This window comes from Lathyrus oleraceus, chromosome 6 (assembly GCF_024323335.1).
Source record: "Lathyrus oleraceus cultivar Zhongwan6 chromosome 6, CAAS_Psat_ZW6_1.0, whole genome shotgun sequence".
Classification (NCBI taxonomy): Eukaryota; Viridiplantae; Streptophyta; class Magnoliopsida; order Fabales; family Fabaceae; genus Lathyrus; species Lathyrus oleraceus.
The window spans coordinates 71,581,161-71,602,596 of record NC_066584.1 but is presented as its reverse complement, the minus strand read 5'-3'; the positions used below and the strand labels follow the sequence as shown (position 1 = coordinate 71,602,596).

At 35.1% G+C, this 21,436-nt stretch overlaps 1 protein-coding gene across 5 annotated transcripts; it reads left to right on the top strand.

Annotated features, from left to right (window-relative positions):
* Nucleotides 1–326: 326 nt before the first annotated feature.
* Nucleotides 327–21,006, top strand: LOC127092831 (myosin-9). Of its 5 annotated transcripts, none has more exons than XM_051031722.1 (27): nucleotides 327–740; nucleotides 1,856–1,984; nucleotides 3,227–3,370; nucleotides 3,477–3,622; nucleotides 3,697–3,853; nucleotides 4,728–4,786; nucleotides 5,262–5,421; nucleotides 5,499–5,648; nucleotides 5,763–5,899; nucleotides 5,990–6,136; nucleotides 6,276–6,377; nucleotides 6,886–6,943; nucleotides 7,030–7,131; nucleotides 8,876–8,913; nucleotides 12,470–12,596; nucleotides 12,688–12,858; nucleotides 12,959–13,090; nucleotides 13,380–13,489; nucleotides 13,973–14,033; nucleotides 14,306–14,483; nucleotides 14,732–14,946; nucleotides 15,029–15,133; nucleotides 15,436–15,810; nucleotides 19,041–19,180; nucleotides 19,766–19,828; nucleotides 19,939–20,010; nucleotides 20,477–21,006. In XM_051031722.1, the coding sequence occupies exons 1-26, from the start codon at nucleotides 738–740 to the stop codon at nucleotides 20,000–20,002; spliced, it is 3,273 nt and encodes a 1,090-aa protein (XP_050887679.1). In that variant the 5' UTR covers nucleotides 327–737; the 3' UTR covers nucleotides 20,003–20,010; nucleotides 20,477–21,006. The 5 variants fall into 5 exon arrangements, 4 of the variants coding, with proteins under 4 accessions (XP_050887679.1, XP_050887680.1, XP_050887678.1 ...); XM_051031723.1 differs by having other exon boundaries at nucleotides 19,756–19,828; XR_007792313.1 differs by having other exon boundaries at nucleotides 19,756–20,010.
* Nucleotides 21,007–21,436: the final 430 nt, after the last annotated feature.

Genomic DNA, 21,436 nt, shown 5'->3' with positions numbered 1-21,436 from the left:
AAGATATAAACCACTCAAGTTATTTATAAAAAAGATAAAGGGTAATTTTGGAATAAAAATAGGCCACTCCAAAAACTTGTATCCCCTTTATATATAGTTATATATATATATATATATATATATATATATATATATATATATATATATATATATATATATATATATATATATATATATATATATATATATATATATATATATATATATATATATATATATATATATATATATATATATATATATATATATATATATATATATATATATATATATATATATACCAATATCAAATGAATATTTCTTATTTATGACAATAAACTCACAAAATAGAAATATATTCAAACTCTTAAAGTCCATGCACCACGGAGAGGGAAAAGTGCGAGCCACAAGAATATCCACAAACATGGCGATTTTGCAGGAGCTTCTGAGATTTTCGCTTCCACCCCTTCAACAATCCTCTAATCGCGCAAAACACAGACAAGCAAAACTCCTGCATTCATTCGTCTTCTACCATCAATCTCATTTCGCCATCTTTGAATTTTTTTCTCCCATTCTCCCGCAATTTTCCTCCATCGAATCCAGATCTGTTACCAACGTCGATTGTTGCACGTTTGCGATACTTGAATTGATGTTCAATGTGTGTCCCGTTCCCATTGATGATTTCAATCCGTTGAAAATGTACCTGCCTGGTACTGTTGGACGGTGATTCCTGTTCAGCTTAGGTTAATACTCAGGAAATGGTAATTTTGCTCTTACTTCTTCCGTATCAGTTTCTGCATTAGACATAATGAATAGAATTAGCAGTGAAAATGTATCTTAGGTCCTATTTAGATTAACAACTAATTTGCTGTTTTGTCACATAAGTGCTTATCGTGAAAAACACTTATATCTATAAGCTATTTCTATAATAGAAGATAAAATAAAGTTATTTGTTTTCGTATACACTATAATCTGTTTTTATAAGTTATTTTTAAATACATAAACAAAAATGTTAAAAGTAACTTCTGAACAATGTGATAAGCTGTTTTCATACTTTTCACGAAACTTATGCCATTAGATAAACGCAGATAAGTCATTTCGAATAAACCCTTAGTTAGTTAATCTTATGATGCATATGTAGATGACCTCAGCTTCTTTTCACAAGTTCCTCTAATTTGATATATGGATGTTTTGTATTGATTTCGAATTTGTTTTAATAATTTCAATGTGGGGTACTATAGAGTTTCAAATCATGATGTTATAGGCAATCAAGCCATTAAATGAGTTGTCATGGGAGGGGGAATAACTTGTTATAATTTCTGCTTTACATGGTAGCAACAGGGCATTCAGATGTGTTATTTGGCTGTTAAGAATTAGTTTCTGCAGTGCAATGTAATTTATGTTATGATGTAGGCATTTATCGTGCAGTGATGTATTTGAAGTTTGAGTAAAATTTCAGTAGAAATAGTTTTGAGCAATTCATGAAAATGAAAAGGTGTTGACAGAAGACAAGAGAAAGATAAAAAAAACTTAGAGAAAAAGACTGAGGTTAATATGGGAACCCAATCCTTAGTCCCTACAAAAGATGATTCAAGCACAGCAATTTGACCCTCTTTTTCTCTGCTGTTGTGCCTATAGATTTATACTTCTGTGTGTTGATAGAATGTTGTTTTATGTAGACAAAATGGAATAATATATAGATTGTTCTTTTCTTTATATACATTTCTACAAATGATTGATTAATTATCTTGGAATTTATATATTGTTCTTGGTTCTACATATTTTCCTCTCCAAGAAATAGAAACATAAATGGTTTTTTTTCAAATATGTTAAAATCTAAAAACATTCTTAATAGTTTTGATTACAAATGATACAGGGCATGCCCGAAAACATAATTGTTGGTTCTCACGTTTGGGTTGGAGATCCAGAATTAGTTTGGATTGATGGAGTAGTACTGAATATTAATGGAGAAGAAGCTGAAATTCAAACCAGCAATGGAGACAAGGTAAGTTGAGATATCCTCTAGATTAGAACCTTTCAGTCTTATGTTTCTAATCATCTCTAGTTCCACTTTATGATGGTATAGTCTTAAGAATTGAAATACTCACATATAACCTACCTCTTATCTAAAATACTCAACATTTTATTCCTTGTTAGAATTTCCATTGATTTTGGCAATGAAAAATACATATTCAAGGACTTTTAAACTGTTGGAATTTTCGCTTTCATTGCAGTCCGCCACTAGCCACCCAATTGCGGAAATTGGGTTGCCTTTATTACAGTTCTCGATACCTTCATTGTGTTAGGTGTGAAGGGGTGGATTTAGTTCCAAATTGCCTAGAGATATGACGTTTGTAGTAGTATTTATAAAGCTTGGGCAATTGTCACCCTACACGCCGGTTTTGTAAGGTTGAGTTAGGCCCAACCCAAATTCTAAGATAGTATCAAAGCCTATCCAAGATCCATTGGGCCACTTGTTATTAGATTTCCTCTACCACACCACTTGGCTCACGCTCTAGATGTCTAGTCCCGAGTGTGAGGGGTGTGTGTTTAGCGGCCCACATTGGACGAGAGAGGGCCTGGACATATGTTTATAAGTAAGGACAATTCTCACCTTACAAGTCGGTTTTGTAAGAATGAGTTATATCCAATATCAAATTCTAAGATGATATCACAACCTATATCCTAGATCTATTGTTGGGTGTCCTGCGTCGTCCACACTTTAAGCTCGCTGGGCCCAAGTTGGAGGGGTTGAGTTGGAAATTTCGCTTTCATTGCGATCCACCCCTATCAGCCAAATTGAGACATTTGAGTTGCCTTCTTTGCAGCCTCCAACACCTTCATTATGTTGGGTGTGAAGGGGTGGATGAAGTCCCACATTGCCTAGATATATGGTTTGTATAGTGTTTATAAAGCTTGAGAAGCCCTCACTTTACAAGCCGATTTTGTAATATTGAATTAGAACCAACCCAAATTATTAGAGAAACCGTTTTAAGGCAATGCATGTTAGAATTGTATTACTTCTCACTTCTTAAGAAATAAGAAGTAAAAGTCTACTTCTGAAAAGCAAATTAAGAAGTGGTTAAAACATTAATTTGAACATTTTTTAATGTCAAAAGAAAGACACTATTCTTTATAAGACTAAGAATGCAATTGACTTTACTTCACATTGGCAACACTGCTACTAACATTTGTTGTCATATAATGTGGATTAATTATCTTTAATTTTTACATTCATGTTTATTAGGTAGTATCTCGATTGTCAAAATTACATCCCAAGGATACAGATGCTCCTACAGACGGAGTTGATGATATGACCAAGCTTGCTTATTTGCATGAGCCAGGAGTGCTGTATAACTTGGAAACTCGATACATGATCAATGAAATATATGTAAGCACGTTCAGTTTGAAATCAGTGTGTTAATCTTTATGGAAGACAATGATCTACATCCTGAAGCTATGAGCATCTCTTTTATAATAATTCAATATTATGGCAGACTTATTCTGGAAATATTCTTATTGCGATCAATCCCTTTCAAAATCTTCCACACCTGTATGAAGCTAGTGTAATGAAAAGATACAAGGGAGAAAAAATGGGAAGTTTAAGCCCACATGTTTTTGCTATTGCTGAGGCAGCATATAGGTGAGTTTGCTCTGCTTTTACTGTCAAATTAGTTTTGTCAAATGGTATTTTTATCAATTGTTTTCTTAAATAAGGGCTATGATTACTGAGGAGAAGAGCAACTCTATTCTGGTTAGTGGGGAGAGTGGTGCTGGTAAGACAGAAACAACCAAAATGCTTATGCTTTACTTGGCATATTTGGGTGGTCACACTGCATCAGAAGGACGAACTGTTGAACAACAAGTTCTAGAAGTAAGAAGGTTATCTAACTCTGGATTATGGTTGCTACTGCTTCTACATGTTTCGTTGTGGCTCATCCCAAGGCATATTGTTTATACCTGCATGCTTGCTCTTTACCAAAGTAAGAACCACCTAGTGATGCCTGAAAAACATATAATCGAGGATACTTGAGAGCAATAATTAAGGAATCTTTAAACAAAAAATAGTGAAGACTAAATATTTAACCAACTAATGAGTGAAAAATAAAAGGTGAAAAGAATGTATTCTAATGTGATGATATTAGGCTTAAATAGGATGCAGTTTGATCATGATTTATTTTCATTTTATTCATTGATAATTTAGTTAATTTTTAATATTTCCCGGGACCTCACACTGCTGCATCATTTAGGAAAACAGGTAACACAGTTTCTTATGAATTTAACAAGTTCAAGATGGATTTGGTCTATTTTAGAACTTTATACTATCAATTTACTATGCAAACTGACAGTAGAATAATGGGAAGCATACCATTGTTCAAGCACATAAGACTGTCTAATATAAATAATTTCAAGAGAGATTTCAAAAATAGACACGTCATACTTTAATAATTTCTAGATCTATCTAGGTTGCATTTTGATCATGCCATAAATTAGTTCAAGCCCCCCCTCTGGTCTTTTCACCTTCTTTTTTCATATTTTATAACCGTCTTTGTATTCTCTTCTTATTTAAAACTAATATATTTGTATAAATTAAATAAGAAACTAATCATATTTTCTGATTATGAAATAATATGGTTCTGAATATTTTGATTGCCTTTCTTTTGTTTTATTAAGTTGTGCTTTTGTAATTTATGTTGGTAAATGTTATACTCATGATTCGTCACAATTTTCAACTCGTAATGATGCAGTCAAACCCAGTTCTTGAAGCATTTGGTAATGCCAAAACAGTTAGAAATGCCAATTCCAGGTAAAAAAATTTATAGTTGTGTTCTAATGATGCTTTGGCTTTTGAAATGCTACATAATGTGTGTGATAAGTATATACTCTAATATATGTATTTTCTAGAACATTGTACCTACATTTCCTTGTACGTGATTTCTAGTATATCATTCAAATTTTGAGTTTTATCTAGCATAGGTGAAACTTTTTGTATACTTGATTCATTTTTTCTTCATCCTTTTAAACTTACCATCATATACTTATTCCTATACTAGTACTCTTTACTTTGTTGAGTTTTATTGGGAAAATCATAGTTGATCATGGAAATAAAAATGGGGATATTTCTCCATTCGTTGTCAGGATCCATTTCTTCATTTCATGCTATTTATTTTCAAGATCAGAGAGAATCATCTAACATAGAAAAGGTTCTTGCTCATTATAAATTAGTGATTTCAACAAGTGGCAGTTTCACATTTACTTCTGTTTGTTTTATTTTCCTGCAGCCGTTTTGGAAAATTTGTTGAGATACAATTCGATAAGTATGGACGAATATCCGGTGCAGCTATTAGAACTTATCTGCTCGAGAAGTCTCGTGTTTGCCAAATCTCAGATCCGGAGCGTAATTATCATTGTTTCTACCTTCTCTGTGCTTCTCCTCCTGAGGTAGGCAAGTCAAAGCATGATATTCTCTATTGTATAAATTTCTTGACAACATTCTGAATTTTAACTGCTATTGTTAGGAAAAGGAGAAATTTAAGTTGGGAGATCCGAGATCATTTCATTACCTTAATCAGTCCAGTTGCTATGAGTTAGCTGGTGTTAATGCTGCTCAAGAGTATCTTAGCACCAAAAGAGCCATGGATATTGTGGGAATCAGTCAAGAGGAACAGGTACGACTTTGACCTTTGTTAATGATTCTAATATTTCTTTTATCTACCTATTGACTTCTTTAAACAACATTTTATGTAAATTTAGCAATATATCCCCTTCCTACTTGCTCTCAGGGTGCAATTTTCAGACTTGTTGCTGCTATTCTCCATCTTGGAAACATTAGATTTTCAAAATCAGAAGAAACAGATTCATCAGTTCTAGCAGATGAAGATTCCATGTTCCATCTCCAAACAACCGCAGAACTTCTAATGTATGGCTGAGTTTTTACTATTATCATTGTGCAATATCTTTCTTTATATCGATAATATTTATTTATGCATTGAATTTATTCTTATTTCAGGTGTGATCCTAATGCTGTGGAAGTTGCACTTCGTAAGCGTGTGATGATCACCCCAGAAGAAATCATCGAAAGAAGCCTTGATCCTCTTGCTGCAACAGTTAGCAGGGACGGTTTGGCAAAGACGTTATATTCTCGTTTATTTGATTGGTAATATGGTTTGTCACGTGTATATATAAAGTGTGAAATGTCTGATTATTGCTATTTAAGTTTGAACGACTTCTTATTTCACTAAAGTAAGAGTAAACAAAAATGTCAATTACAGTTATCTGTTTTTTTGTATGTCCAGGTTAGTCCAGAAAATTAATAACTCCATTGGGCAGGATCCTAACTCAAAATTTCTCATTGGTGTTCTTGACATATATGGCTTTGAGAGCTTTCAAACTAATAGGTGAGAATAGATCATATTACTGTGAATCTGTGATCTTACAAGCACACACTTACACAGGGTCTCGTACATTCAACATTCATCCAGTCATTCCTAGTAATATACTGTATTTATGTATCTTCACTATCCTTATTGATCCCGAGCCTCTTTATATTCTTAGGCTGCTCGAACTCCCTTATCCTCAATATAATACTTAACCCTCAATATCATTGACTTTTTGAATTAGAAAAGATGTATTTGTAGGATAAGTTTTGCTTTGGTAACTTCTGAAAATAAGATAAGTCTGGCAGCATCTAAGGTGTTTCCCCATAAAAAAGAGATCATCAGTCTTTCTCTTATAGATAAATGTCGGATGATAAATTGCAAATTGTTATGATTGAAAATTGATCACATTTTTTTCTAAATGAATCAACGACGAATAAAAGAGGGTCACTGGTGTACCCTTTTCAATGAAGTACACCTTAGACCCATGCAGATATACCCAGGCTAATGTTTAATTTACTCTTGGCAGTTTTGAGCAGTTTTGTATTAATTTTACGAATGAAAAGCTGCAGCAGCACTTCAACCAGGTATGAGGTTAGTTTTTCATATATTTGACAATTTCAACTGTCACTTTTATCTTGACACGCAATCTGATGTTGATGATGTCCTGCAGCATGTGTTTAAGATGGAGCAAGAGGAATACACCAAAGAAGGGATTGAATGGAGCTACTTAGAATTCGTAGATAATCAAGATGTACTAGATCTCATTGAAAAGGTTTCTACAAACTTTTGATTTTGGCTTAGTATCTCTTAATGGAACTTACAAAAATATAATTTGTAGCTTTGTATTTTTTACTTATCTTTTGAAACTGAGGCAAAAATTACTGAGTGCAAGGAGCGTTACCACGGGGCAATTTGGGTCAGCGGCTTAATTAAGCACTTATTGATTAAGTGCTTATCATGTGAGAGCTTATGTATAAACAATTTTATAGGCTCTAGCTAATAGTTCCACCAATGTTTATGTCATAAGATAAGCCTAAATAAGCTCCCCAAATTTAGTACAGACCTAGTGAACATTTGAATGAAATGATTTAAATTGCTTGAATGAAGTTACTCTCAACCTTGTTATTTATAACCGATTGATTACAGTCAAATCTACAACTAAATCCCTTGATTATAGGGATAAAACCAACTAACCTAATCATATAGATATTTACGCAACAAACTATAATTTAAATCTAATACATATCTTAACATTCCCCCTCGAGCTAAAGCTTACCAAGTCTGGTTTATCAGTTAGTGATTCTTGTGTGAGAAAAAGTGATTCCAGTTCACAAGTGAAACAAATTTCGATATAGTTTACACAACTGCAACAATAGAATCATACTCACCAGGAAGAGGTTCAAGAACAAGTTTAATTTGATCACGATGTAGAATAGAGAATCATTGAATGAAATCAGAGTTAAAAGAGAGCGAGAAAAGAGAGAGGATTATATTTAGATTCTTGAATGTAGAGTTAGTTAGGAAGCTTTACATCATAAAATATATAGGTAATTGGAGTAACCAACTAAAAGAATTGAATTATGATTATAGGAAAGGAAACCCAATTCTCATTTCAAGAGGAAGCTTAATCTCTATTCCTAATAAAAGAGAAACTTGTAAGGAGTTTGAGCAAGTTATAAAGTTTGTCTTCAAGAGTTATTGAGTGATAGAGTTATGATAATCCTCTTCAAATGCCTCAATTTACGCGACTAGGGGCGGACCGCAATGAAGGCGGAAATTCCAACACCCCCCCTCACGCTCGGACCTCAATGAGGCCAAAGTGTGGACGATGCAGGAAGCCCAACAAGAAATCTAGGATAGACTCTGATACCATCTTAGAATTTGGATTAGGCTTAACTCATCCCTACAAAACCAGCTTGTAATGTGATGATTGCCCCCATTTATAAACACAACACATGCCATATCTCTAAGCCATGTGGGACTAAATCCACCCCTTCAAACCCAATACAATGAAGGTGTTGGAGAATGAAGACAAGCCAAATGCCGCAATTTAGGCGACTAGGGGCGGGTTGCAATGAAGACGGAAATTCCAAGAGTTATGTTTTTGTTGGTATCCTAATGTATAGATTAGAATATATTATGACTTAGACAAAAACTCTATAATGCATTTTGACCAAGTAATTTTTTATTATTCTAAATTGATATCATTATAATTATATATTAATGAAGAACGATGAAAGGGTCTTTCTTTATCAATGAAGGCTCTAAGGAGGGTTATCCGATGCCGGCAATGGTATTGGAAAGATTCAGGATTTTCTGTTAAGTATTAACCATATTGTAGTCAAGACATATGTGATAAATGCTTCTCACATTATGATTTTTCTATGAGTAGAAATTTTGTTTTTAATATCTGAAGTATATTTCTCTTGGAATTGGATTAGATATAATTCTCATATTTTTCTTTTCAGAAAGTTAAAACTTATAACGCATATATGTACGAATTTATTATTTTGCAGAAACCAGGTGGAGTTGTTGCTCTGCTTGATGAGGCTTGGTATGCACATTTTGTCCCCTTATATGATATACCATATATGTATTTGTATTGGGAAAAGAGATAGCAGATTAGAGAAATGGGAGGACTTTTGGGCTTGTATAATCTAATGTTTTATCGGGTTGGCTTACCAAGTGGTAGAGTAAGCTTCATAACTTTACCATACATTCTATCGTTTGAATTAATGGTTACTGTTTAAGTAAATGTGACTCTAAGATGTTTGCAAGTAATGGGATACGACAAATTGATATTTGGCAGTAATAGGAATATAGGATTTGATATTTTTTTCCATATGAGGTGAAAGAATGTGATGAGACACCGAGTATGGGCCTAATCCCAACAACGAAGATGAATAAGGAAGTCACATAAGAATTGATGATGCGGTGGTTATTGGTGGGAATGCAATGTCAAGGGGGGTAATTTATTATGTGTTTTCAGTTAGAACCTTAGAGGTTTGGGCATAGAGAGAGTTATCTCTTCTATGAGGAACTTAGATGTTGGATCATAAAAGGTTTTTTTTTTTTTGCAATATTTTTCACCTTTTATCGAATACTAATACTAATACCATTTATTATGATTTTGGATCTATCAATTGGTCCGACCTGCCAAATGCTCGAGTGGGACCCAGTATTACTGCTGGAGATGGACAAAAATGTGTGCCTAGAAAGTGGATCTGCTAGACTTTACGAGGACATATCTAATTTGGGTGGACCATTAGGCTGAAAGGTTCTTCCAAGAGCAGGAATTTCACTAAGATGATGAGTTGCCATGGCCATTCATGAGTATTAAAGGTGTGGCCATGCTTTGGTTATAGGGGTAATGTAACGTAGTTGTAAGGAGAAAGAATCACAAGGAGGAATTCATTATATATATTTGGTTAGAACCTTAGAGGTTTAGGAAAAGAGGGAGTCATCCCTTCTCTAAGGAGCTTAACTATGGGATTGCAAAGGGGTTTTCTTTTGTAATAGTTGAAGAGAGTCTGGGAGTGTCAGAAGCGTCGATGGGTCAGACGTCCGAAACCCAAGAGACTTTGACACTAACATATCTATCTAAAATCTTAGAGATTTATGCATAAAGGGAGTTATCCCTTCTCTAAGGAACTTAGCTGTGGGACTACAAGGGCTTTTTCTTTTATAATTGTTGGGGAGAGTCTGAGGAGCGTCTGAAACGTCAATGGTTAGACGTCCGGAATCTAAAAGACTTTGACACCACATATTTATCCAAAACTTCAGAGGTTTATGCATAGAGGGAGTTATTGCTTCTCTAAGGAGCTTAGTTGTGGGATTACAAGGGGTTTTTCTTTTGTAATTGTTGGGGAGATTTCGAGGAGCGTCAGAAGCGTCAATGGACCAGACGTCTAGGATCCAAAAGAGACTTTGACACCACATTATCTACCCAAAACCTTAAGGCAACGAGAGTATGAATCTTTTCTCTTATATATCTAACATTTTCATCATTTCTAGTCATACTTGAATTCAACAATCTCCCTCACAAGTTTGAGTCACCCACATCACTAGGCTTGATACACAAGGGAGTTATCCCTTTTCTAAGGAACTTAGTTGCGGGATTACAAGGGCTTTTTCTTTTGTAATTGTTGGGGAAGAGTCCTGGGAGCGTCAGAAACGTCAATGGACAACGTCCGGAACCCAAGAGACTTTGGCACTACATATATATCCAAAAATTTAGAGGTATATGCAAAAAGGGAGTTATCCATTCTCTAAGGAGCTTAGTTGTGGGATTATAAGGGTTTTTCTTTTGTAATTGTTAGGGAGAGTCCGACCAGACGTCAGGAACCCAAGAGACTTCCACACTACATATTTATTCAAAACTTTAGAGGTTTATGTATAGAGGGAGTTACCCCTTCTCTAAGGAGAAGAGTTATGGGATTACAAGGGTTTTTTCTTTTGTAATTGTTGGGGAGAGTCTGGGGTGGGTCAGAAGCGTCAATGGACCATACGTCCAGGATCCAAGAGACTTTGACACCACATATCCATCCAAAACCTTAAGGCAACGGGAGCATGGATCTTTTCTCTTATATATCCAACATTTTCATAATTTCTAGTCACACTTGAACTCAACAATCTCCTCCACAAGTGTGAGTCACCCACGTCACTAGCTTTGATACACACTAGGATTCCACTTCTGCTCCCTCACCGAACCTAACCATAGATTTTATACCATGTATTGGGGAGAGCGCCGAGAGTGTCAATGGTCTAGAACCCAAGAGACTTTGACACCACATATGCACCCAAAATCTTAAGGAAATGGGAGTATGAGTCCTTTATTTTATATCTCCAACATTTCCTCTATTTCTAGTCGATGTGGGACTTAACCACTCACTTGAATTCAACAATCTCCCCCACAAGTATGAGTCACCCTAATCACTAGTCTTGATCCACACTAGGATTCTATTCTAGTCCCGCTCCCCCCACCAAGCCTAACTAGTAGCAAAAATAAATCGAAATGTAAATCACAAACAATGAACATGATATTTTGTGACGCAGTTCGGCCAATCGTGCCTACGTCTAACTACAGAGCAGTTGTAGTTCCATATTGTTATTTGAATGAATTAGAGTTTAAGCAGTTGTATACACACACGCGGTCAAGATTACAAGTATCTCCTGCTCCCCTGCCCCTCTTCTGTGACTATGAGCTATATTAATACACACACGCGGTCAAGATTACAAGTATCTCCTGCTCCCCTGCCCCTCTTCTGTGACTATGAGCTATATTAAGTAGTCATATTTCTTATCTTCTCATTAATACTAATACCTTATATCGTGGTGCCCGAGGAGGCACAAGGCTACTTTCCGAGATGGAGGACATTTGGGCTAAGGAAATGGAGCTGCTAGACTTTGCAGGGACATACCAATTGGGTGGACCGTTAGTACTGAAAGGTTCTTTGAGGAGTAAGAATTTCCCTATGATGAGTTGCAGTTGACATTCATGAGCATGGAAGGTTGAAGCCATACTTTGGTTTTGTTTATGGTGGGAGAAGCACTGTGGGAGGAAGAGTTCAATGTTATTAGTCGGCTTCTCAAGCTCATACTTGAGGACAAATATGTTTTTCTAGTGGCAAGCAGTGATAGGACACAGTTTGGCCTAAGCCCAACAACTAAGCTGAATAGGGAAGTTGGAGAGGAATTGATTATATGGTAGTTTGTTGGGAGAATGCACTGATTTTATAAGGAGAAGGCATGAAAAGGCAAATACATTCTGTATTTTGATTAGAATTGTATAGGTTTGGGCGGAGAGAGAATATTCTCTTTTATGCGGAGCTTAGCTGTGGGATTACAAGGGATATTCTTATGTAGTATTGCTTTTCTTTTCAATCAATAATACTACTACTGTTTCTTGTGAGCTCGGGTTTGATGAGAATGTGTTAGTTTGGTTTCTTGTTCACTGGTAACTTTTCCTAAAAACAAATGTAAACTATGTTAAAGGTTGTTTTATGATAATTCATCGAGTATTTAATTATTATTTTGCAAAATTGTTCATGCAGTGTCTAAACTTCTTATATATATTTTTTTGTATTGACATGGTCATTGTCTACATGCAGCATGTTTCCCAAATCAACTCATGAAACATTTTCACAAAAGCTTTATCAGACATTCAAAGATCACAAACGCTTCATCAAACCTAAATTGGCACGCTCAGACTTCACTATTGTTCATTATGCAGGGGAGGTGAGTTTGATACCTCATCGTGCCTATGCAAGGTACTATTTTCACCATGTTTTTTTCCGCTTAAATCTGGTATTTGTTCACTTCTTTTCAGGTCAAGTATCAATCTGAGCACTTCATAGACAAAAACAAAGACTATGTTGTTCCCGAACATCAAGACATGCTAAGTACTTCTAAATGTTCATTTGTATCTGGCCTTTTTCCTCCACTCTCTGAGGAGACAGCCAAATCTGCTAAGTTTTCTTCTATTGGTTCTCGTTTTAAGGTATCTAAAATATGGTTCATTACCTTGTCAAAAGAAAATATGCTATCCGATAAGCCTTACCACAATTAAAAGGTGGATACTGTCGTACTTATTTGTGCAGCTACAATTACAACATTTGATGGAAGCGCTCAATCTGACAGAGCCCCACTATATTAGATGTGTGAAGCCGAATAGTCAATTAAAACCTGGGATATTTGAGCATATGAACGTCATGCATCAATTACGTTCTGGTGTAAGTAGGTTTTGAAATTAAGTTTTTCCATGATTGCTCATAGGGTTGGACTACAGGCTCTTCCATTGCCTCTTTACATTCTCTACTAGCTAATTAATTTCCTACATTTCTTTCAAATAAATAGTAATTTTGTTTGGTCAAATCTTAATTTTATCTGTCTATTTGTATTTAATTGACCATAATTTGCTATTAAAGTAGTGTGACGAATGTGAAGGAGCAACTATAAGTTCCAGTAGCCCTTTCTTTGAACTAGCATTTGTAGAATTTATCCCCATCGTTGATTTTGTAGGGTGTTCTTGAAGCAGTGAGGATTAAATGTGCTGGATTCCCCACTCACAGGACCTTTCAGGAATTTTTAACTCGACTAGGCATTCTTGCTCCAGAGACCATTCACGGAAAGTAAGTGTAACTTAATGCTTATTTTAGCCAAAGTTGTTTTGTAGTTCCTTCTTTTGGTATCTTTCTTTGCCGGGAATCTTATAAATCGCTCCAAAAACAACTTAAAAATCAAACAAGATAGGATCTGAAGCAGAATTTTATGCATATGAAAATTCACAATGTAAAAGGAATATGTTAAGTGTGAGATATGTTATTCACATCAACCATCTCACATTGGATAATCCTTAGCTGTAAAAATAGAAACGTCTTGGTAGAAGAAAACATTAACTATGGTTTAGTACTGTTGAATTTTAAAATATTCTAACAGTATTAGAACATTAATTAAATTTTTTCTGCATGCAGATGAATAATGTTTTGTAGCATATTTTGTCCCTGTATAATTTTAGCCACTTTCTTTATATCCAATATATCTTGACACCATTGCTTTCTTCTCTGGCATTTATCTGGTTTCTCATCCTGAAAATTATCTGCATCTGCGTGTAGCTTCGAAGAAATGGAATCATGTAAAAAGATTTTAGAGAAGGTTGGGCTGACAGGTTATCAGGTAGAACTGGAATTCTTTCGAATTTAATTTGTTACCACCGTCAAATATTAGTAAACTTTGAATTTGTTATCCTCTAACATTAAATTTACTGTCATTTAAATTCTCCCGGTGTTGTCTGTTAAATTTTTTTCTGGTTCTTAAACATTATTTGGGGCATGGAAACTACTCATGTTGAAAAATGTGTGTTCTAACTCACATGTTAACTGGAACACTTTTTAGCAAGATGCTCTTCACGGTGAACTGAACTTTTCATAATCGTGCTAATTTGGCAGATAGGAAAAACAAAAATATTCCTTAGAGCTGGTCATATGGCAGAGTTGGATGCTCGGAGAGCATACATGCTTAGCAGTTCTGCAACAATTATCCAAAAGCAGACTAAAAGTTATTTTAGCCGGAAAACATATCTTACACTACGAAAGTCCTCTATCTTTGTACAATCTATTTGCAGAGGTCAGTTATTTGTATTTTACAACTGTTCTTATGGTGCTCGTAATATCTGATTCACTGAAATGATTACATCACAAGGACTTTTATAGTTTTGTCCGCACTAACATTTTTTTTTGGAAAAGCTTTTTCATTTCGCTCTACTGCTTCAATGGGACACTGAAGCATAGATTTAAGAAGTTTTACATATAGAATTCCACAAGCATTCATCCAGTCAATATATTCCTGAAATACCTGATTTTTATGATATTTAGGAGAACTGGCACGAAGACAATATTATCACCTGAAGAGGAAAGCAGCTGCCATCAAAATTCAAACCAATTCACGTGGAAGATTTGCCAGAAAATGCTACTTTGAATTAAGGATTTCTGCCATTGTCTTACAGACAGGTTTTCGGGCTATGGCTGCTCGACATGCTTGTGATAAATTGAGATATAGAAAGCAAACTAGGGCATCAACTATTATCCAGGTTAGATCTGTCATTGTAATGTAAATATGTTTTTCCAAAATATTTTTGTGTTGCCTGAAGTTTTAGGAATGAAAAAATGCAGTCCTATTGGCGGCGACATAAAGCTCTCATTGACTATCAGAACCTAAAGAAAGCATCAGTCATTTCACGAAGTGTCAATCACTCCAGCGATGAACATGAACAGAAGGTTCTGTATAATATTTACTCTTGTTAAATTCCTGTGTTTGCTTTTCTTAAATTTCTTGTCTTGATAACTATTATTAGAAACTAGTAAGCTTTGTAATAGGGGAATATGTTAAAACTTAGGTAGACTACTTCCATTTTGCTAAGAAAGAAACATTAGTAGGATTCCGATTGTCTTTGGTCTGTAAATGACACTGACAATAATGAATTTATAAATACCTGGAGAACCCTCTTTTAGCATAATTGTCTTGATGACCATGCTGCTGACATAACTAAATGAAATGGTTTGTTATCATAAATTGCTAGATTGCCGAGATATCACCGGAAAATGAAAGTCCTTCCGTGGAAAAATCTTCAAATTTATTACATGAAGAATCCTCAAGTTCTTTCCAAGATAATGAAAGCATTGAAGCTATCAGGATTTTCTCTAATCCCCTCAGAGATACTGAAAGCAATGAAGCTAGTATGGATATCTCTAGTCCCCTCCGAGACACTGAAAGCAATGAAGCTATTAGGGATTTATCTAGTCCCCCCAGAGACACTGGAAGCAATGAAGCTATTAGGGATTTATCTAGTCCCCTCAGAGACACTGAAAGCAATGAAGCTACTAGTGATTTATCTAGTTCCCTCAGAGACACTGAAAAGATTGAGGCTCTTTCTGCAGAAATAAAAAATTTAAAGGTAAACTTAGTTTGTATATTACCTTTGTTAGAATGTGTAATTTCCCCCCTCCATAATATCATTATTGCATATTAATAATATTTCACAGCATCTTAGGTTATCTGATAGAAACTCAAAATTCAGATAAACGGAAAATGTATTACTGATTGAAATTAAAACTATTATAGAGAGGAATTCCTATAATCCCAGAGCAAGTGCTCCTCAGAGGAGAAATGATTCTCACTTTGCCCAACCCAAAAGGTTTCTAACCGAAAATACACATAATGAATTCTCCCTTGCTATCGGTGTCCGTATATAACCACCCTTCCCCCTTCTGACATAAGCAATTATAATCAATTCTCTATTAAGCCTTTCTATTGGGCTAAGGCCCAAATACAGTATCCAATCGCTACCGACTGCTAGAAAAATAGCCTTGTCCTCAAGGCTGAGATAAGAAAAATGGCGTGAATAAATTTGATCATTTCTAGCTACTTGTGTAACCCTGGCATGAGTAGCTTGCAAGTCACCAAAGACTTGTGCATGAACATTTCAACAAGACAGCTACTGTTACAATGGACAGAAAGGGAGTAACTATGACAATAGGTAAGTGCCATTGCAATACAAACTCTTGAAGCTTGAAAGAAACCTCTGAAGCTTGAATTCCTCTTGTACCCACTACTTGAATTCTGATCTGCTCTAACACAAAGGGACTGAGTTGAGATGATTTTGTTCCCAACCGGAAGGAGGATAGCCGCCGTCGATTGTAGAGGGCCCGTACCTTGTAATCACCATCTGGTGGTTCTGGTGGTGGTGGGATCATTGCCAGGTCTCTCACAAATATACCAGGGCATGATTCAAACGGAACCATCACCGGAGGAAGCTGAGATCAGTAGCTCCAGCGGAGGCTGTGACTCTTCCACTAGATCCATAACTGTGTCCAATTTTTCTTGCTCTTTCAGCCTAGGTCTAGTTGTATATGTAGATATGAACTTTCATTGTGCTTCGTTCATAGTCTTCTCTAATGCTGACCTTTGGACAATCAGCGGAGGTAACACGCGCCAAGGAAGATCCACCCTAAATAGACCATTGTTTTGCGGTTTCAATTCGAGAAGGATCGTTGGGAATGGATTTGTTAGTGGCATACTCAACAAAAGCTGCAAGTTGTGCACTACTTGTTCCTCCGTGTTGTCTGGTTTCATTCCTTGTTTCTTCTCCTCCTCCGCGTCTTCCTTTTCCGGTATCACCTCTCTTTGGAACTCAGTTTCCCGACGGTTCTTTAACTTATCTGTTACCGGAAACACGTCCCAACCAGAACCGATATTTCGGTGGGAACATGCCCCAAATGCTTCGCCATCTCTGCCCTCAGCAATTGACGAAACTCCGACACAAACGATACAGATTCCTCCAATCTTCCCATTCTTGTTTCTATCGCGTCAATTCTCACAGCCATTCCTGCTTCTAACACTTCTACTTCCTCAATCATCTTGAATGGCATCAATGCTGGCTCCCCCTCGAGAATCTGGCAGTTTCCGATGGTTTCCGTTTATTATATTCTATTCTGTTTTCCTCCTTTAGCTAAATCGTTCTTTATAGCTTCAACATGATATCAAAATCACACCATCCTCTCTAACTTGTTTTTTAATCATTCCGTTGTTGAGTTTACTAAAATGTTGAACTTTATTGTAACAATGTCATTCCATTATCTTCATGATTCTATTCTTCCCACCACGTCTGTTTGTTCTCTTCTCTTTTTGGTACTATTTTTCATTTTCCATTTCTAGGACTGCTGTTTTGGGAAAGAAACCAAGAAGGGTAAGTTTACTACTTTTCTGGCTGAATCAGTCCGGTAGCCCACTTACAATCTTACCAGTTGACTTTTCTTCCTGTGGATGATCATTCTGTTTGGCCCCACCGTCCTCAATCCCAGACACCCTTGCCCTGTCTATGTCACAGATGCTGTTTGGCCTCTGTCTCTAGTCCTACTTGTAGTCTGGCGTTGTCTGCTGCCCCTGATGATCTAGCATCTTAGTAGGCTTTAATTTGATGGCAGTGTTAAAATATCTCATAATATCATTATCGTGCCTTTAGATTTTTCAGAGCACATAATATTTTAGACCATCTAAGATGATCTCTTAAGAGTGGTTCACATTTTATTAAGTATTTTTATTTGTTTCTATATTTAACTATTAGTATGAATATTTATTTGTGCTTTACCTTTTGTAAGATGTGCTTATACATCATATATTATTAATACACTTTATCACTTGTGTTTTGTATTATTAATATATTATCTATAGTTTCAATAACTTTCTCAAATTTTTGAAATTTAAGGGAATCTATAGTTCTAAACCTCTTTGTTATTATTCTTCAGATATTCGTAAAATATTGAATTCATAGTGTTCCAGTATGAAATAGGAACTGTTGTTGAATTACATGAAAATATCTATATAAAGTACAATAATGTTTTTGTTGTTGAATTCTTTTACAAATCATAGAGGCGAGATGAAAATAGTTTATATTTAGTTTGATGTTAAATTAAATCAAAGTTTTACGCAAAATTAAAGTAAGTGTAGCAGAGATGAGGATGTTGTGTTGGAGGTGTGGTATGACTAGAAAGATTAAGATTAGAAATGAAAATATTAGAGTGTTGGGATAACACCTATAGTAGAGAAGATGGTGGAAAATAGACTTAGGTGGTTTGGACATGTAAAGAGAAGACTGGTAGATTCTATGGTAATGAGAGTAAATCAGATGGAGAGAAGTCAAACAACTAGAGGAAGAGGAAGACCTAGAAAGACTATAAGAGAAACTATTAAGAAAGATCTCAAGATTAACGATTTGGATAGAAGCATGGTTTGGATAGAACACTATGACGAAAGTTGATCCATGTAGCCGACCCCACTTAGTGGGATAAGACTTGGTGTTGTTTTAGTAAATTAAAGATGAAATGCATGCATGTAAGTGCAGAGAGGAGTAAAGCCAAGATCTGATATATCTGTCCTTGATAGTTTGTGTATAATTGTAGTTAAGAGTCAAAGAATGTGTGACGTAAGACTTAAACCTATAAAGGCAAAAAGAGTTCTTCATAGAATTGAATCAAGGATGAAAGTGTTATTCAAGCATCTTTTAATAATCACATGGTCATCAATGATACATGTAATCTCATAAGCTATGTTTATTACAGGTTTGACATATGTTTTTAGTTGTACAATTCATGCTTACCAAGTGTTATCTGATGTTGCATTTCACAGGTCATGTTGAAGGAAGAAAAACAAAAAACTGATGAATATGAAAGGAAATATGTAGAAGCTCAAGGATCTAGTGAAGAGTTACGCAAAAAGTTATCCGAAACTGAAAAAAGAGTATATCAGCTTCAGGACTCATTGAACAGGTAGTATTAGTATTATTCTCTTGAGGATTTCCTGTAATCTTAAAATTTTGATTTTCCAATTGCAAGATCCAACAATGCTGGTTAAATCATATAACAATCATACTTGTTACTGACCTATCAAAACTACAAAATATCTGACGATGTATAGACAATCCTATCTTAAGAGTACCAACAAAATTGGAGTACATTAATTGAAGGCAATAATCAGTTAAGGTTTATTTATTATCTATGTTAGTAAGATAGCATTGGAGTTGACCTTCTAGAAATCTTGCTTTACATGAGGAAGTGAGATAATTTTACATATAAAAGATCTGCTTCCACAACCATAAGAGTTTGCTGGAGTTTATATAACTAATTCTACATTTTCAGTATTTGTTGGAAAGAGAATGTTCATTGTGCTATATTGTATGAATCAAGGAAATAATATAACGGGGAAATAATTGTTTTGGGTTTAACTGTCGTTACAACCAATGGATTTTTATTTTTTACTTTGTTGGCCTTTTATGGACGCTATCCGATTTAAATTATGACTTTTAAAACTGAATGCTATTTGATTAATGCTAGATCTGAATTAGTGTGTATCAGGATGATATCTTCCATGTCAAGTCAAGTTGCCGAGCTGAAGACGATCTTAAGTACTTCATCAAGGTTGAGTTCAACTTTTCGGCCTATTGCTAGAGTTGATGTTGCTTCCAGTAACTCTGATAGTTCATCTACAGACTCTGATTTCACATTTCCTGCACCTGTTTCAAATCCAGAACCAGTGTCTTCTGCCGACTCAAACGCTTTTCAACTAGTAGTTCAGGATATTACTGCCGGTGAAGAATCAGGTCAGTCCAAATTTCATCACAAATGTCATTGTGCTAGTTATCTATTGAACTTAATTACTGTGTGAGGAGGAAATAGTTTGTCAGAAGAATAAAGCTACCTAATTTAAAGATCATGTCATGTGTATTATAAATGGTAGTTTCTGAATAAGAATACAAGTACTCTTTGAGACCTTGGCAGCATTTAGTATGGGTTTTACTATCACAGATATCACAGATAAGGTAGTGAAAACATGATTTAATTGCTTCATATATATGCATTTGTGATTATGTAATTTGCTGATGGCCATAAAAGATAAAAGTAAGAATGTAGCTTGAATTTTGGATTTACTTATGTATATTCTTGTGATTAACTATGATGTGATTTACTGTTTGCCCTTATGATATTCACAGAAAGACGAAAATAAGATGCAAAAGGCAATAATACAATATCATATTTCCCCCCTTATTTTTATGGTTATATTTTCAGGATCTGAAAGTGAAAAAGAAGGTTCGTTTGATGATTTCTTTTAGTAAAATGTATGTTTCTTCGATCTGGCTTAAATTTTCATTTCCTCTAGTCTCTGGGGAAACATCGAAGAAAGACAGAGAAAGGGATGGATGTGGAATTGGATACGCACAATCACTCCTTCTGTTACACACCCTGCGTACAAATTTGTAGATACAAGGTTCATCCCAGGAGTCTGTAGATCAGTGAGGTAGAGATAGCAATAAGAGTCAACCAATGATGAACTTGTTGATCCGTGTTTCGTCTTGTTGTCATTGTTCTGAGTAAAAATCTTACTAGATTCATTAAAAAAAAACAAAATCTTCTTAGATATCCAAACTGACACTTATTGTGACAATTTTGTATATAACAAATTTTATAGTTTAATTTCCCTTGTTGTAATGCCATCTATACAGCGCTTCATCTTGATATCATTTCCCCTTAGACGACATTGCCAACTGAATTGATTCTTGTCCCTGGATTTATATTGGGTAGAATTTTCTGGCTTTCTTACGCGGTTGCATGTTTTGTCATTTTATTGCAGAGCATTGGCATGAGAACGATCAGGTATGGATGTAATGTGGAATTACTTATCAGTTGAAGTAGTGAAAACATCGTAAATAAATCTTTTGTTTGTTGTAACAAATTTAGTTTGTTCAATATTTACTTTTTCATTAGTATGCGTACAGTGCAAGTGATCATCTGAACACCGATTTGCAATTACAACAAACTAAAGATGATAGTTGAATCATGTTTTAAGTTTTTCGCAAGCCAACTCTTTAGGTTATCTTAATTTTGTTTTTTCTGAATTACAAAATGGTTGATCAAGGTCAATTTGTATAAGCACTTTCATAATGAAAACTTATAATTTGGTTGGACATACAGCTTACTTAAGCTCTTACTACTGAATAAGTGCTAATTACTGTATAAACGTTTATACAA

What these genes read in the sequence shown, in the direction of transcription:
- LOC127092831 (XM_051031721.1), top strand. An exon ending in TCTGTGCTTCTCCTCCTGAG is followed by an intron (nt 5,422 to 5,498) that starts GTAGGCAAGTCA and finishes TGCTATTGTTAG; the next exon opens with GAAAAGGAGAAATTTAAGTT. An exon ending in CAGAAATAAAAAATTTAAAG is followed by an intron (nt 15,811 to 19,040) that starts GTAAACTTAGTT and finishes TGCATTTCACAG; the next exon opens with GTCATGTTGAAGGAAGAAAA.